Here is a 17,661-nt window from a genome sequence, read left to right as displayed (position 1 = left end):
TGGTGGTTAGCACTCTTGCCTCACAGCAAGAGGGTTGCCGGTTCGATCCCGGGCGTGGGAGCCCTTCTGTGCGGAGTTTGCATGTTCTCCCCGTGTCAGCGTAGGTTCTCTCCGGGCACTCTGGCTTCCTCCCACAGTCCAAAGGCATGCAGATTGGGGACTAGGTTAATTGATAACTCTAAATTGTCCGTAGGTGTGACTGTGACTGTGAGCATGAATGGTTGTTTGTCTCTATGTGTCAGCCCTGCGATAGTCTGGCGACCTGTCCAGGGTGTACTCTGCCTCTCGCCCGATGTCAGCTGGGACAGGCTCCAGCCCCCCCGCGACCCTCAAGAGGATGAAGCGGTTAGAAGATGAATGAATGTTATTATTATTTTGTATTTATTTCAACTTTATTTTCATTTATTTCAACTTTGTTGAAAAAAGCTAAAAGTTAGGGACTGTTCTTTATTTATCAGAGGATGCGGGTGGCTGGGCTGTGACTTTTTTTCTTCTTCCTCATTTTATTATTTTTTATCGATGTTTAACCTTCCTGAGTGACTGATGTAAAATGCCCCTCCCTCCACCATGAATTAGTCATTAGATTTTCAAAACTTATCCTCTGAGCTAAATTTAAAGTAGAATAAAGTGATTTTGATGAAATATCACTTTTTATAGCTCACATTTGGTAATTTTTTAATCATTATTTTGTCTGATGGAAGCATTTGTTGCACACAATATGTCCAAGGACTGTCAGACATGTGAAAATCTAATGATACTTTCTGTTTTTACAGTTTCTGGCTATCAAAATTGATGTAATTTGTAATTTTTTTTAAAGAAAACCTATCTTCCAAACCTGCCTTCATTGTTTATTTAAATATCTGTGGTAAAATAAAGACTTAATACAACCATTTAAATTTGTATGCACCTTAACTAAGCCAAAATAAAAAGGTACGTCCCTCATCAGTGCTTAAAAAAATATTTGACATGCTTCCTCCTTTTTGCACACCCCCTCAGCAGACATCATCATTCAGCAGACAAATTACCAAACAGCTAATTATAATGATGTATGGTGGATACACTTCTTATTGATCACGTTCCTGAGACTCCATTAGATTAAAATCTATCAAAAAATAAAAAAATAAAATAAACTTTAAACAGGGGGATGATTTAGCACATTTAGATTTGTGCATATGAAATTTACCAAGTAGTATCATGGGGTTTATCATAAAAGTAAATGAATTAACATTGCTTTCAAAATAAACAATAAAATTGTGAAATTGATTCTCACAGAGGAAGCAAATTACAATGTAGATTGGCTACAGACAACTGTGACTGATGTATAAATCTATTTGTATGAATGTGTGTGTTCTTATGTTTACATTTTCATTTATGTTGCTGTCTGCTTATGTATGTCTGAAATGTATGAATGATTTATCTGATGATAGAGATATCTACAGTGACACAAGTTGTATGCACAAGCTAATATGCTTGCTCACAAATTAAGTATGTGTTGATGTAAAGAAAGCACTCCGTTGTATACTGCCCACCTGTGCTGTGCTCCTATAGGAAGAGCAATATACAAAGACTAAACGTGGCCTATAATGATGGCATGACACTTGCTTCAATCTGGAAATCCATCAATTGCAGAATCTGTCTTGAGAGATTAGTCTTGCTTTAGTACGAATTATTATATATTGATATACAGTATGTGCAGGCTCTCTGTCTCAGAGAGCTGAGCTCAGTCAGGTTTTCATCTCGACTGTGGGACCACTGGCTCTACAGCTTGTTTTTGGGTGCAGTTTATTGAATTCTGTCCATATTCATGAATTTGTATAATGACGTGTTGGGTATTTCTTGTCTTTTTTAAAAGATAATTTTATATGTTGTATTTATTATATCGTATTTTTGTACATAGATGGGTTTTTTGTGGTATACTATGGACCGCTCTGTCCTCAATAAAGTCATTATTCTTCTAATTATTTTTATTATTAAACGTGTATGTGTACTGTTCTTTCAGTTTTAATCTAAAGTCAAATCAAGTCTAATCAATTTTGCATGCCGCGGCTTCAGTGCACTTGGATTATGACGGAAGAGCCGTTCTGACGTTTCTGAAATGCATTAGCGGAGCTTTCTTACATTTTCAAAATGTGGTTCCATGCACTTCAAGTGTATGAAAAAAATCCGGCTAGCTGTTATCCCCCTATACCCCGAACGAGTTTTGTGGATTAAAAAACTATTGGACTTCTTGCCGTCATGAGGGTCAGTAAGTACTGTCTGTATTTTCATTCTAAAGTGGGCATTTCCTTTAAAGAAGGTGAGCAAGCGCGTGCGTTGTACCTCAGTGCATTGGTAGCTAGGTATCACTGATGGCTGCAGAACATCAAACCCGTCACTTACCATCACATCTGCATGTAGCTCGTGCCCGCTGGAAACGAAAGTGACAGGCACAGCGGTTGGTTTGAGGCGTCTGGTCGACTGGTCTCGCGCTGGGAAGGAAACGTCACAGTAATCGTCCGACGTGAAATGATCACTACACACCCGCAGTGATCGTGACCGTAAGTTTGTCGCCGTTGTGGTCGCTATGTTCATAGCGGTTAGCCACAACTGTAGCATCTCAGGGTTTCCTAACGGCAGTCTATGAAACATCACCGGTGAGTTGGACTTCATCTGGTTGAAGCATCTCGGGTACGCACACACACGGGGCATTCTTTCCGCCTGATGACGCTCACGCGCGTATCCTCTTTTTCTTTTAATCGATATCGGAATAATTAACTTCTCTCAAACTTGTTCTGCACACAGATCAGATGCCATGCTCCTCACTGCTTACATCACGTGAGGCAGCAGCACAACTCCTGGCCAATGAGCGTGCCGGGAGGATGGATTACAGTGGAATGCACGAGCAGAGTTCAGCCGCACGCGCTCGGCTTGCCCAGGCGCGCTGAGATTGATTATGCGGAAGTGATTTGACTCGTGATGTTTTAGCGAAAATGAGTGTGTTTTGGGAGTACTGTGCAAACAGCTGGAATAATGACACTCTAATGATACTGCGCAAGTTGTGTGAGAGTTTGTAACCGGATGTGTTGATATAGATTTGCTGTTGATGAATGTCGCACCATTTCAATCTCATTTAGAGTATTTGTGCACCGTGGAGGAAACCACGAGCTTAGTTATTATAGATAAGACTTTGGGGGTGAGGTATTCATTTAAAGAGATAGTGAACCCAAACATGAAAATTCACACCCATATGCCGATGAAGGATCACGTGGAGTTTAGAGTCCTTACAACACTTGCGGAGATACAAGGGGAGAGGAGGTAGCAACAAAACTCCACCCATGGCTGACGGCGCCCCAGATTCAAACGTCCAAAAACACATCATTGAAACCACAAATATCTCCATACTGCTCGCCAGTAGTGATCTAAGTGTCCTGAAGCCCCGACATAAAAAGTTGTTTGGAAAAACGTCATGTGAACTCTTGTTTTTAGCCTCATTGTAGCCTGTAGCTCTTACTGCCTCTCTGTGCATGTGTTTATGTGTGAGGATAATTCTGTCCCCTGTTTCTCTAAATTATGTCTGTAAGGTTACATATCAAACAGTATAAAGTAAGGTTACTCACCTCTGTCCTTTGTACCGGTGGTATAAACCGAGGTACAGCCGTGGACTTCAACATACGTCTTGATCTGGCATGAAGTTGTGGACAGTAATCATCCGGTGAAAAATGATCACTACACACCCGCAGTGAAAATAGTGATTCAATGTCACGGTGTGGATCCAGGTTAAGAGCGAGTAGCCACTGATGTAGTCGGTCGATGTCACAAATCGGTAGTTTATGAAACATTAGCTCAGTGGGTCTTGACTTCACACGCTTCATTTGGTTCCAGCATCGAGGAAAAACACACACGCGAACCATCGCGAATGAATAAAATATAAAGGCAAATGGATGGAGATATGTTGTTTAACTTTACTACTCAGCTCCCGGACCGGGACACAAGTAGCTTGACTCACTTCACTCTAGTTTCAATGACCCAATTAACTCCACATGGCAGCCGGTAAAGGATGGACGGACAACAGCTTGCATTTCTGTGCAGAATATTTATTTATAACAGTCATAGGCACAGCTACACTTAATCCTGTCTGCTAAACTGCTCTGGCTCTACTCTGCACCCGTTTCTCCTGCTTCAGACCACATACTATGCACCGTCGCACACACACTGACGTCATCACAACGCACCTCCTCTCTCTCTCTCTCTCTCTCTCTTTCTCTCTCTCTCTTTCTCTCTCTTAAAGGGGTACACTTTCAAAAGCGTTACCTGCTCTCATAACACTATCAAGAAATGGATAAAACTAGAACAGTTCCCTCGAAGTCTGTGGAGGAAGTTCAGGTGGACAATGGCCTTTGTCTCGGATATTTTCAAATGACGTTTTTCTAAACAACTTTTTATGTCGGGGCTTCAGGACACTTGGATCACTACGGACGAGCAGATATATTATATAAAGATATTTTGTGGTTTCAATTATGTGTTTTTGGACGTTTGAATCTGGGGCACCATAAGCCTCCATTAGGTGGAGTTGTGTTCCTCTCCCTTTGGATCTCCGCAAGTGTTGTGAGGACTCTAAAACTTCACCTGATCCTCCATCGGCATGAGGGTGAGTAGATAATGGGTGAGTTTTCATGTTTGGGTGCACTATCCCTTTAAGCACTGTGCAGGCCCAGAATGACACCAGCAGATGGCGCTGTTGAACAACACAAATTATAAGAAAACATTTCCACACTGTGCCTCAGTGCAGGGGTGTCAAACTCATTTTAGTTAAGGGGTCACATACAGCTCAATGTGATCTCAAGTGGGCCAGACCAGTAAACCACTGCATAATAACCTATACATAACAACACCTTCATATGTTTCCCTTTTTTTTAGTGTAAATAAGTCCATTCTGATGAATGTTAATTTTAGCCTGTAAAGTGCCAACATATTTTCACATTTAACTGAGTAATATAAGGATTTATTTCAGCCAAATCAGAGTTGGTGATTGTTGAAACAGTGGAAAGATGAACAAAGACTTCTATTTTGTTTCTGCTGGATTAAATGAGGTGTTTGGTGATGATAAAATGACATATTTAAATAGAGTCTGGTGGGTATGGCAATAGCGATTTCAGGGCTGTTTCTGATTAAACAAAAAGGATCTTACCCTTTAATGTGTCCCTGCAGTACACTCAAGTAGTCTTATGTAATTACTGTTTTGAAAATTTGATGTGTCATGTGCTGTCATAGTTTTTCCTCCCTACAGCTTCTCCATTATCACAGTGGTGATGCTGATCAGACGGAGTCATACTAAGTAGGTGCATCAACATTAAGTGTGCAAAGTCATCTATCACCATACAAGGTGCCACCTGCTACACAGCATTAACACACGTACACACTCAAGAGCACTTCCATCTGGGGCTCAGTATCTTGCTCAAGGACACGTTGACTGGAGGAGCCAGGGATTGAATTGCTGCTTATCTTCCGATTGGTGGACAACTCACTCTGAATCCTGAGCCACAGAAGCCCCATCATTTGGATTTTTAACAGACAAGCTTCTTTACAAATTATATTTTGACATATGACAGTAGGAAAAGCACAGATGTAAATAATACAGTGAATAATGATGGGCCAAATTCCCTTTAGTTACCTCACTTTTAAGCAGTTAATTGTGTAGAATTAGAATTATTTATCCAATATAAGTATTGTAGCTGAATAAAGACCTACAGAGGAGATCTTTCCAATAAAAACACTTTATTAGCTTCATATACAGTACAAATAGAATTATTGAACATTCACAACAAAAGAAAACAGGCACTTAACCTCAACTTGGTTTAATCTAATTTTACCTAGTTTAATTCCATGGTATACACATCAGTGAACAGGATTCAAACATATCTTGAGATCAAAGTGACAGGATGTCTTAATGAAGTTTGAAAAGTTCCCAGTCTGAGTGTTCAAGTTTAGTTTCTCAAGTTAGATTGTTTAAATGCATCATGAAAACCTTTCCAGTTCTGTCTGACACTCGAAACTGTATCTCTCTTCCTATTTCCGTTCTGGGCTCAAAAACTTTTCCAATGTCTTTTTAAGTGTCTTCAACAACTTGATTCTTTCTTGGTCGTCCCCTGCGCTTCCCTGAGTTGTGACCACCGCTCTGGCTGCTGTACCTCTTTTTCTGTCTTTCTACTGGATCAAAATCAGAGTCACTGTCTGCATTATTGGCCTTTCTTTTTGATCTACTTGTGCTTGAAGTCACTTTGTCACTATTCTCCTCTTCCTCCTCTGTTGAGTCAAAGGACATGTCGCTTTGGGTCAGCTCGTCCTCGCTTTCTTCATCACTGTTATGTGATCTCTTTAACTTCCGTGCCTTAGCTTTGGCAGTCTTAGTGTTTAAACGCTGGCCTTGCATTTCCCCTGCCAGAACCAAGTGGCCTGCTGTATTTCTCTTAGGTCTTCCTATGGGTCTACCCGTGCTCCTGTAATTTTTAGCTTTTATCACAGCCTTACTGTTCTTCTGCACGTTCTCCTCTGTGTCCTGTTCTTCTACATTGTCGAGCCCTGAATCTGCTACTCTCTTGTTCCCATTCTCCCGACCATCAACAGCGCCGCTTACAGTTTTGTTTCTTTTACCCTTCTTCCACTCAGGTCCAGAATTGGATGTATGGTAACGCTGGACGTGACTCTTCAAGCTCACGTTGTGAGTGAAGCATTTGTCACAATGCTGACACTTAAAAGGCTTCTCTCCTGTGTGCAGACGCATGTGGGATTTCAGATGGGTCGACTGCTTGAAGCCACGTTGGCACACTGAACACTGGAATTGTTTCAATCCCGTGTGTACGGGCATGTGCCTTCTGAGAGAAATGCGACTTGTAAATTCCATTCCACAGATGTGACATTTCAACAGTCTGTGATTGGCCAGGTGGATTCTGCGTACTTTATGTGTGGCGAATGTCTTTGAACATTCGGGACATTTATACGGTTTTTCTTGAGTTGAGTGGATCTGCTCGTGGGTGATTTTATCCCCTTTTGTCCTGAATGTAGCGTGGCAGTATTTGCAAGGATGTTCATAGTTTTCGTCGTGGACTCTGCTGTGTACATTTAACGCGACCTGACTAACGCATCTTTTTCCACAAATATTGCAAGCATAGGGTTTAATTTTGTGCTCACACGTGTGAGGCTTACTTTTACGAAAAAACCTGCCACACTCTGTGCAGAGCCCACTGGATCTGGTGGGAAGAACAAGTTGATCATCAGAATCTCCGTTTTCATCTTCGCTTTCCTCCTCAAAAAGCATGTTCGCCTCTGAACGCCAGTCCTCTGGATTCCAATCCTCCTGACATTTCAACAGTCTGTGATTCGCCAGGTGGATTCTGCGGTCCGTATGTGTGGCGAATGTCTCTGAACAGTCGGGACATTTATACGGTTTTTCTTGAGTTGAGTGGATCTGTTCATGGGTGATTTTATCCAGTTTTGTCCTGAATGTAGCGTGGCAGTATTTGCAAGGATGTTCATAGTTTTCGTCGTGGATTCTGCTGTGAAAATTTAACGCGACCTCACTAACGCATCTTTTTCCACAAATATTGCAAGCATAGGGTTTAATTTTGTGCTCACATATGTGAGGCTTACTTTTACAAAAAAACCTGCCACACTCTGCGCAGAGCCCACTGGATCTGGTGGGAAGAACAAGTTGATCATCAGAATCTCCCTTTTCATCTTCGTTTTTCTCCTCAGAAAGCATGTTCACCTCTGGACGCCAGTCATCTGGATACCAATCCTCATCTGAATCCATGGCATCTTCATAACTCGATTCCTCTGTGTCATCCATGGAATCGTCCCTCTCATCAATAACAGCGACAATCTTGGATACGCCTGTGATAGTGCTGCGGTTGTCATCGGTTGACGCTTTCTGTGAAAGATATAATGACAAGAATGGGTATGAGTAAAGGCCTTTGTAACTGAGTCTGTTTTTTTGGGGTGCGTTTTATTAATCCGTCACCTGAAACCTTACACCCTGATTCTGATGCGTTTTGTTGTTCTATTTGTTGTGAAAAATTCAAAATACATGACATAATGAAAAGACACATTTCCTCCTTTGCCTCTCTCCTCTGGAGTTACCTATCTGGTTGTAACCACTCCCTCCCTGTCTTTCATTTGGCACCGCAGCTGCATGAATGGGCAGAGCTATCCTCCACATTCTGTGTGCAGTCCACATCCTTCTCCTCCTCTTCCTCTTCATCATCATCCACCTGAATATTACTATCTGACCTGTTCAAAGTAGCTATGTAAGTTATGAAATGATTCTGTGCGCGCCGTCCCTCTGTCATGTCATGACTGTGTCCCGCCACGTCACTATCTTCACTGCTTCTTTGTCAAACGTCTCTGAAGGCTTCTGACGTTAGCGAAAAACACAGAAAATCAAACCTATTCTGAAAATTTTAATAATGGACAAAAGTTTCAGATTCAGTGCGCAAACATGAGTCGTATTTATTTTTAGACATGTGACAATTTCGGACGAAAAAAAACCAGACTCAGGGCCGAATTCACAAAAGGATTGCGTGGCTTTTGCGCCCGCTAAACCAGTAAAAATGGAGCAAACAGATACCGTCTAATTCACAAAGAACTCGCAGAGGGTGAAATGCTCCACTAACTGTGCTGCCTAGCAGACTGCGTCTCGGTGCTCCGGTGTTATTTGCACGTATTTAAATGAGGTAATGTGCATATATTTGTGCATATGTGCATATATATGTGTTCTTGGCACAAAGCCAGCATTTAGAGGCCGTTTACACATTGCCGGCTATTTTCATAAACGGACATTTCATCGTCTCCGTTTTCAAAAAGATTTCATAAACGGACATTTCATCGTCTCCGTTTTCAAAAAGATCTTCGTTTACACTTACCTGTGTATACAGACCCTTTCCAAAAAATTAGAATATCATGGAAAAGTTGTTTCATTTCCATAATTCCATTNATCAGGGGCAAATCAGGGGCAAACTGCACTCAGCTGCCAAACTTTGTGGGCGTGTTTGCGCTGGTATATCATTAGCGCAATATCCTTTGTGAATAGGATGTTAAGACGGAGCAAACTGCGGGTGCAAGTGAAGTGCAATTCAAGGTGCTATCAGCGGCCGCAGTTCGTTCTTTGTGAATTCAGCCCTCAGTGTGCAAAGGCCTTAAAATGTAACATCTTCAAAATCTGTACAGGATTTATTTTACAGCCAAACACACAAAGATAATGAATAATAATAATAATAAATTCAGAATTTGGTTCATGAAATGCAATTGGGACGGTGTTGATCATGTATGATAGTTAAAAATGCCCTTGAATGCATAATTCTATTCATAAGGAGATTTTACTCTTAAGATAGCAGTTAGTCTGGATGTGTGTCTTGACGTTTATTCCTACCTGTTGAGTCTCTGGAGTTACGTCTACTTCTACGACTTCCACCAGGTGTTTCTCTTCAGCTGTTGGGACTTTAGCATTGACTTGGCTTTTCCATTGGTTTCTGTACTCACACTTGAGGCACTGTTGGTTCAAGATGATGACCACATCAAAGGTGACCTTCTCCGTCTTTACTTTAGAGCCACACAACGGACACTTGTGGCTGAACAACTGGAGGAGACGTTTTTCGTTCACAACGAACTTCCTTTGCATCTGCAGAAGTGCAGCTCTGAAAAATGGGGTAAACAAACCATTGTGAGACACAGCTTTAAAAAGCTAAGCTGGTTTAATCAAGGTACATCTGTTACAGAGGAATGAACTTACTTTTTCCTGATCATATCAATGTTTGCAACTTTTTGTATCATCTGACCGTAATCAGGATCTGGAGCATCACTTGGCGCAGGGCTTTGTTGGGCAGCTGTAAATTAAATTTAAAGCTCATTATTCACATTAAAAGAACAATTTAAGTGAATCCACTTTATTTGTAATAACACATAAAAAAATATAGTTTCTTACCTTCTGAAGCATGCTCTGATTGTGATTCTTCAGAACAGGGAGGTGGTGGACTATCACATATTTCTGTATGTTCCAATTCTTCAGAACAGGGAGGTGGTGGACTATCACATTTTTCTTGTTGATCGCATTGAGAATCAACTTCTGGGGGTTCTTCAAGCTCCTACACAGAGTAACAAAAGGAAAAGCTTGTAGTTGTAGCATAGACTGTCACAAAGGTTACATACAACACACCAAAAGTTCTGTTTGGTCAGAGTTTCTATTAAAAACACCTTACAGAACTACATGTCTGTTTGTTTTTTAACATGAAAATAAAGATTATGGTTCACATTAATGTTGAATGGCTCAATACGCATACACATGTTATTATCTCTGGCATGGCAAGTGCACATTATTGTCAGCACTATAAGACAAGGTCTTTTAAGGCACATTGGACACCGGTCAGTATAAACATTTCAACTGGAGCAATGAAATGTGCAGATGTGAGCCACTTTCATATCTTGTCACTCAATGTTGCATATAACACTCCTGCTATGACTCCTAATACCCGTTTCTGGCGTGATACATCAGTTATTTGTGTTAAGGAAATGTGGGAATACCTACAGCAATGATACTCATCTTACAGCCCGTGAGCCAAATCTGGCTTGTGATAGGGCGCTCGGTGGGCTGCTGACAATTTTGTATTTCACAAGTAAAATAAATGACTGATTCACACTGGGATTTTATATTAAAAAAAAACATAAAATGCATCAAATTAGAACTTATTTGTTAAAAAAAAAAGTGCCAGGGGAGGATCCCCCAGACTGCCCGACAAAGGTCCAGGTAAATCCTAAAAACGCCCCTGCGAACACCTGACCTGTGCAGTGCTGTTGTGGCTGAATTTACAAAGATGGGGGAGGACAGCAAACGTCTAAAGGTTAAAAACTGGCACTTCCTTTATTACATATTAAGGATGAATGACATTAGATTTTTGCCAATATGCAGATATGTAACAACTCATTTGACCGATCCCGATGTCGATATATCCAATTTTTTCCCTACCTTATTTTAGTGATCATCAAGTCTCTTCTGTAGTGGAATTAATACCATATTATGCATGCATACTCTAATCATGACGGCCCACTAGCAGATGCAATACTTTACAATGTATGTAATATTGATTTATTGTGCAAACTGATTCAGATAGTTCATTTTAAAGCTGATATCAGCCGATATCAATGACGTCCTGATACTATCGTGTATCCCTATTATAAATATTATTATTGTCTGTTTATTAACAGGGCCCTGGCCCCCTGACATTATTAAGGAAACGTGGGCCTGGGTTTGTTAGTGTGTAACTTCAATCAATAGAGTAATAAACACCAAACTGTCAATGCAAAACAACATTTACTGTACTTGACTATTACATATGTGCTGTGGCTCTGACCTACTTGTTAGTGGTTAATTTAAATGATGTGTGCGTGACACGATGAATGAATTCTTTCCACAGAGAAACAACATGGTGTCAGCAGCAGTCTGTGGCATGTTAGAGACTTACAGACTTGTGTATGTTAGTGTACTTAAAGTAGTTAAAGTAAGCAGAAGCACCTCATACTGAGTCCTCACCTGTTTCACTTCAGGTTCTGCTGGTTCCGACTTGACACACAGTGATGGGAGAGCACTGGGCTTCAGCTGGACCGTCCCGCTTTGAGTCTGGTTTATAAAACAGTCCTCAGTGAAATGGTGTCTGCAGATGGTGATATCAGTCCAGGACGATTCTTTCAGCCGTTGACCGTTGACTTCCAGGACGAACTGGACCCACTCCAGCCTCCTCTCTGGATCCTCCGGTAACTTGAACCGTTGCGCACCGCGACGCCACGAGTCACAGCCGTCGACGGAGCACATGTTGAAACTAACTTTTGTTGCTATAGCTTTATATTTCCTACAAGTGAGCTGCAGCATGGAGCTCCTCGGTGGGCTGCTCCTCAATGCTAACAACAGTAACAAGCTAGCAGGTCGTGGCTGTGGCGGTAACACAGAATGGGCGGGGCTCTGTGGCTGGGGTCGCTTGGTTTGTTGTAAGGCGTGTCCCGGCTTTAAAAGGATAACTTCGGTATTTTTCAACCTGGGCCCTATTTCCCCATGTGTATGTGTGCGTATGATTCATAGGTACAACTCCTTTTAAAACTGGTTTAGTTTTGAGGGAGGCGGATGCAACCGGGAGCCGCGAAACGAGCTAAAACGGTAGATATGGGGGCAAATGCGTCCCGTATAAGTTTGCGCATTAAAAGTGCTTTTTTCGCCACTGACCGGTTCAGAGCGCTTCCTCTGGGCTGTGTGTGACGTCATCTCGCGAGAGCTTTGCTTGTTGCTCTGTTGAAGAAAACAGAGGAGGCATGGGCGCTGATTTACAAGCACAACTTTTCCCCACAGAAATGTTGTATTTGGAACAACTGTAGTATTTTGTACAAAAATAAGTCACTATTTTATGATAAACGGTTCAACCACGGTATTCTTTTAGTGAGTCAGTTATTTAATAGTAGAGGACTTCTGTACAACTACTCTGAATTTCTCGCCCGGTACAATATACCTGTAACTCTAAAAGAATTTTCAATAGTTTTTGATGCAATCCCATCTGGTTTTTGTATGTTGTTTAAGAATGTTGACCATTCTCCACCCCTGTCATTGTCACCCCCTGATCCATTAGAAACTTCACTGGGTAAAGTTTGCTTTTCTCTTAATAGAAGTATAAATTCTAAAATAAGAGCCTTGTTTCAGGAGGAATTGATTTCGGTGCCTACAGCAACATTTTACTGGAGCAATTTTGTGAGTAATATCAACTGGAATAAAGTCTGGTCTTTATCACAGAAGTTTCTTCTAACTAATAAGGTAAAGGAAGTTTCATTTAAGCTGATCCACAGATTCAATCCAGTCAAACACTTTTTACAAAAATTGAAGAATGACATTGATGTAAAATGCTCCTTCTGCGAATCTCTTCCTGAAACATGCTCACATTTATTTTGCTTTTGTGAATTTATTCGTGAACTGTGGAATGAGATTAATAAATTCATAATTACTAGTATTTTCCCAGATTTTGTCTTATACTATAAAAACGTTTTATTTGGCTGTTGTGATTACAGAAGTAAAAATGAGAACGCTTTCTTTCTTATTAATCTAATTCTACTGTTGGCTTCACATACACAAGTGTAAATTCCCAAACAAAAAAACAAATTTCTCTGTGTTTATAAAAGAAATGGAACAGGATATATCAACGATCTCCCCATCACAGAACAAAAAAAGCTATCAAAACCTTTAATATATGCTCTACTTATAAAGTGTTTACGTGAACTGACTCCCATACTCTCGCACCCTTTTTTCCCCTTTCTCTTTTTTTTCGTTTTCTTCACCTCTCATGACTTTCTCGTTTACTTTTGATTGTAAGTGATTTGTTTTATATCTGTCATTTTTGTCTGTTCAGCGCACCTTCGCGTTATGTTGTGTTCAAGGTTGCACCAACATACTTGTATTGTTTTTATACGTATCTGTATGTGCCAGCAATTTCCAATAAAGTTTGAAGGAAAAAAAGAAAACAGAGGAGCCATGCTGTCTCAGAGTGGCGCTGCTTGTCCCAGAGTACAGCTGAGAGTTTTACTGCATCGATTGGAAACAATGGTTCGTGTTTGTGCTTATCCGAATTGCAAGAACAGGATGTCGTGCAACACCCCGTACAGCTTTCATAGGCTGCCTTTGTCGGACGGCGAGATGCTGAAGTTGTGGCTAGTTGTGCTACAAATGGATGCTAACACTCCTGTTCAGACACTGCGCCTTGCAGACCATCGGGTCTGCAGTGCTCACTTCTCCCAAGATGACTACTGCCAGCCGAAGAAGAGAAGACATCCAATCCCGAAACACCTCTTCCTCAAGAAAACGGCTGTCCCACGAGTAGAGAGAGCTACAGACACAGTGAAGGTAATGTTATATAAACAATGGTCGAAACGCTTAGTATGCTATTTACAGAGATAGCACTGGCGATCCAGTGATGGATCTCCTCCCGAGTCCATGACAAGCAGATAGACACTATTATTTCGACTGTGCGTGCAGTAACAAGTGAGAGACGGGCAGAGCTCGTCCACCGCTAATTAGCTTAGCTCATATGTCGGGAGTCAATGGGAAGCATTAGCCTGCCTCTGCCTACAGTCATCAGATAAACTCTTCAACAACTCTAAACGGTCCTGTGTGCTTGTTGTGACTCGTTTTTACCGCGTTATGTTACGTTATCTATTTTTAGACTAAGATTAGCACTTTATTTAATTTTCGAAAGAAATACATACGAAACTCAACCTCAGGGGGCGCATGCGCGCCAGTAAATAGCTGAGGAAGAATGAAGAAGAAGAAGAGCTCATGCAGTAGATCGGTGAAGGAGTTTGTAGGACACTGACACTTTTTTGGAAAGAGATATTTATAAATCAGAATTTTACAAAGATGCCTCGTACGTGTGCTGTACGGGGTTGCTACAACAAGCACAAGACATGGTCAAATCTTATTTTTCACGCAATTCCAACTAGAAACCCGGAGCGGATGAAACAATGGCTAGGTGCTCTGAACATGGATCCCAACACACCACAAGAAGCAGTCAAGAAGATGCTAGTTTGCTCAGAGCATTTTTCACGGGACTACTACTACGAAAAACTGGAATTCAGAACCCAAACAATGAGACTTTTCTTGAAGGACACGGCCATCCCATCACTCAGTGTCACACAGACAGTAAACGAGGTAAGTACTTGTGTTTTGTTTTCCCGTTGTAACGCTGAGCATATTATCTTGCGCCAGACAAGTGTTACAGGCTGAGCCGTGTGTGTGTGTGTGTGTGTGTGTGTGTGTGTGTGTGTGTGTAGTTAGTGTAGGATGTATGAGACGTTAGTGCGCCGGGTGTGGTGTGTGACGTCAGACAGATGCGCCCAGGAAGAAAGTGAGGCATGTGCTACATTGTTTACATCCAGCAGCCACAGCGAAGAAGCCTACGCAGTTCTGTATGCTGTGTTTGCGTTATTTTCCTCTATGTAAAAGTCGGACACTGATGAGAGAGGCTGTGCATCATTCCTGCAGTGCTGGAAATAAAGTCCCGTTCTTCAACGCAGACGAAGTCTCGTTGTTAATGCGTTGTTGCCACAACGAGCTAACACAAGCTAAAGGAGCTAGTGGTCTTCGGAGGTCCCTTTACTATGGTTCGGGGGTCTGCCAGCTTGGCGTTGGTAACACAAGATAAATAGGACGGCCATTGTACTGTATTTACTGTCTAAAAAACGAGTCACAACAAGCACACAGGACCGTTTAGAGTTGCTGAAAGGGATAGTAAATTCGCCTATTGCCGTAACCCCTATAGTCATATGAGTAGGTACATTACAAAAATTACAACCTTTTACAAACCATGATTTACAATAACACTCTGTAAACTTTTCTCAAACTTTCTGGTGTGTCCAACTGACGATACCGCAAATGCAAGGCTGCAAGCAACATCTACGGCACTGTCTCAGGTGCGCGCCACTAGAGCGTTTTGGAGTCATTTGATTAGTTTTGAGGGAGAGAGGGGGCCGTATCGTTCACCTCCATTTTGTGCTCTGACAATTAAAGGGATACGCCAACATTTTTTTTGTTTGCGTGTCTTGTCTCACTCCCGAGTCCATGACAAGCAGATAGATACCATTATTTCGACTGTGCGTGCAGTAACAAGGGAGAGACGGGCAGAGCTCGCCCACCTCTAATTAGCTTAGCTCAAATGCTGGGAGTCAATGGGAAGCATTAGCCTGCCTCTGCCTACAGTCATCAGATAAACTCTTCAAGGGACAGTTCGACATTTTGGCAAATTCGCCTATTGCCGTAATCCCTATAGTTATATGGGTAGGTACACTACCTTTAATTATCAGTGATCAGTGGGGCAGAGCTGCCTGCTGCTCAGTGCACAAAATGGAGGTGAACAGTATGGCCCCCTCTCTCCCTCAAAACTAATCAAATACACCATCAGAGTTGTTTTGAAGCCAAATGCACAACCGGAACTACATTCCAGACATACAGTGATTTCAAACAGCATATGTTTAAAGGAATACTCCGACGATTTGTGAGTTATGCCCTTTCTCTATCATTTTCATATTGAGACAACATGATCGATATCTTTTTTGTGGCTGTACATCCAATGGCTGGGTCTCAGCGGTTACCATTGCAGCTTAGCTGAGCGAACACAATTGAAGTCTATAGGGGGTCAGTAGCCTGTGTAAAAGTGAACAAATAAACGTTACAGAAACCCTGAAGCTGGCGTTTCTACACGTGCATTTAAAATAAACATGTTTAAACATGAATTCGAAAAACGGGAGTCCTTTTAGTCGTTTTAGAAGAAGTTTGATACACAGAACTATAGTGTGTTTACGTCCTGCGCGGAGGGCTACACCAGCAAGCAGCAGCTGGCTCTGGGACAGGAATGCTAGGTCACTTGGTAAAAGCAAACAAAGAGATGACACGGACGATCATGCCTCGAAAATGTAGAATTGCAACTTGCAAAAACAATCAAGGCAAACCTACAGGGACTCCTGTGATGTTTCACCGGTTTCCAGCTCGCAACCCAGAGCAATTTCGAAAATGGCTCGTTGCTGTACAAATGGACCCCAACACACCTCAAAAAGACCTGCCACGACTGCTAATTTGCTCGGAGCACTTTGTGAGGGAGGACTACACTGAAAAAACAGAGCAAACCGGTACAAGGTTTTTTCTGAAAGATACAGCCGTCCCATCTGTCGGTAGACAGAGAGGACAAAGGGAAACACCTGAGGCTGTGGTAAGTAAGGTACTCTAATTATATTATAAAGTGCTTTTGTTATGTTGCTGCGTCTGGAGTTCAGCTGATTAGCAATAAGTTTATGAACAAGGTATGGTGCTGTAGGGTGCTCTGAACCCCAGTTTTAGAGGACTGTATGCAGCTTTTGTTTAACTGCAAGCTTTTACTTTTGTCATTCACTTAGCGGTCAACTGCTGCATCCAGGACGTGCTCTGTGGTCAGATGTGATTCATGGCGTCGCAGTGCACTACTGTTTAAGTTACCGGAAGATCCAGAGAGGAGGCTGGAGTGGGTTCAGTTGATTTTGGAAGTCAACGGGCAGCAACTGAAAGAGTCATCCTGGACTGATATCACCATTTGTAATGAACACTTTACCGGTGACTCTTTTGAAGACACGGGCCAGCTAAAGCTCAGTGCTGTCCCAACACTGTGTGTCAAGTCAGAGCCCGATGAATCCCCGGTGAGCCCACAGAATGAGGTGAGTCTGCTCAGACAGCTGTAGCATCTTTTCCTGTCCCTGTCCTACATTTTTAACAAAACAGCAGAGCACACATTTCAAATAAATCTAGGAGAACTCCAGGCTACATATGTGTTGTTTGTCATGCTTATCACGAACATATAAGTGTATTTTATTTTTAGATGCCACTGTATTATAGGCTATAGGGTTAACTTAGATGCCACATAGCGTCTGCCACAAGACCTCATTTCAATGTAACATAACGTTAAGCAGCAATTGACTTGCACACTAACCTTGTGAGTTTGCTAACTGTACGGTGTATGACATTAGCACAGCTAGCTAACAATAGCAAGCTCATGTGGTTAATAGACAAGTTATTTGCCGCTTAATACAACAGTTATGGTTTGTCGAGATATTAAGGTTGTGTTGTTTATCTTGGTGGAAGTC

The 17,661-nt window shown here is 41.7% G+C and overlaps 3 protein-coding genes across 5 annotated transcripts in view; 1 reads left to right on the top strand and 2 right to left on the bottom strand.

The window, feature by feature from the left end:
- The window catches only part of LOC126409134 (zinc finger protein 778-like), an 18,726-nt gene extending 14,552 nt beyond the window's left edge, over window positions 1-4,174 (bottom strand). The window contains exon 1 of one of the 2 annotated variants that reach the window (XM_050075075.1): window positions 3,597-4,174. In XM_050075075.1, coding sequence (XP_049931032.1) covers window positions 3,597-3,890 — 294 coding nt within the window. In that variant the 5' untranslated portion in view covers window positions 3,891-4,174. Of the gene's footprint in view, window positions 1-2,379; window positions 3,571-3,596 lie in introns of those variants that run through there. The other variant, XM_050075073.1, reaches the window with a different exon arrangement.
- A 1,569-nt stretch (window positions 4,175-5,743) lies between these two features.
- LOC126383059 (zinc finger protein 285-like) lies at window positions 5,744-13,894 on the bottom strand. Of its 2 annotated transcripts, none has more exons than XM_050033440.1 (5): window positions 11,540-13,894; window positions 9,956-10,115; window positions 9,764-9,857; window positions 9,404-9,668; window positions 5,744-7,906 (listed from the first exon to the last, which is right to left on the bottom strand). In XM_050033440.1, the coding sequence occupies exons 1-5, from the start codon at window positions 11,891-11,893 to the stop codon at window positions 6,086-6,088; spliced, it is 2,694 nt and encodes an 897-aa protein (XP_049889397.1). In that variant the 5' UTR covers window positions 11,894-13,894; the 3' UTR covers window positions 5,744-6,085. The 2 variants fall into 2 exon arrangements, with proteins under 2 accessions (XP_049889397.1, XP_049889398.1); XM_050033441.1 differs by having other exon boundaries at window positions 11,558-13,894.
- A 30-nt stretch (window positions 13,895-13,924) lies between these two features.
- LOC126383066 (peroxynitrite isomerase THAP4-like) overlaps window positions 13,925-17,661 on the top strand; it is a 13,455-nt gene continuing 9,718 nt past the window's right edge. The window contains exons 1-2 of the mRNA XM_050033449.1: window positions 13,925-14,704; window positions 16,942-17,235. Of these exons, the coding sequence (XP_049889406.1) occupies window positions 14,414-14,704; window positions 16,942-17,235 (585 nt within the window). The 5' untranslated portion in view covers window positions 13,925-14,413. The remainder of the gene's footprint in view (window positions 14,705-16,941; window positions 17,236-17,661) is intronic.

Source organism: Epinephelus moara, chromosome 21 (genome assembly GCF_006386435.1).
Source record: "Epinephelus moara isolate mb chromosome 21, YSFRI_EMoa_1.0, whole genome shotgun sequence".
Taxonomy (NCBI): Eukaryota; Metazoa; Chordata; class Actinopteri; order Perciformes; family Serranidae; genus Epinephelus; species Epinephelus moara.
Note: the sequence above shows the minus strand (reverse complement) of the source record. Positions and strands in the feature narration are given on the sequence as shown.

Coding starts and splice junctions, on each gene's coding strand:
- LOC126383059 (XM_050033440.1), bottom strand. CDS start 11,893: ATGCTGCAGCTCACTTGTAGGAAATATAAAGCTATAGCAACAAAAGTT. Junction 9,858..9,955: donor ATCAGAGCATGCTTCAGAAG/GTAAGAAACTAT, acceptor TTTAATTTACAG/CTGCCCAACAAAGCCCTGCG. Junction 7,907..9,403: donor TAACTCCAGAGACTCAACAG/GTAGGAATAAAC, acceptor TATCTTTCACAG/AAAGCGTCAACCGATGACAA.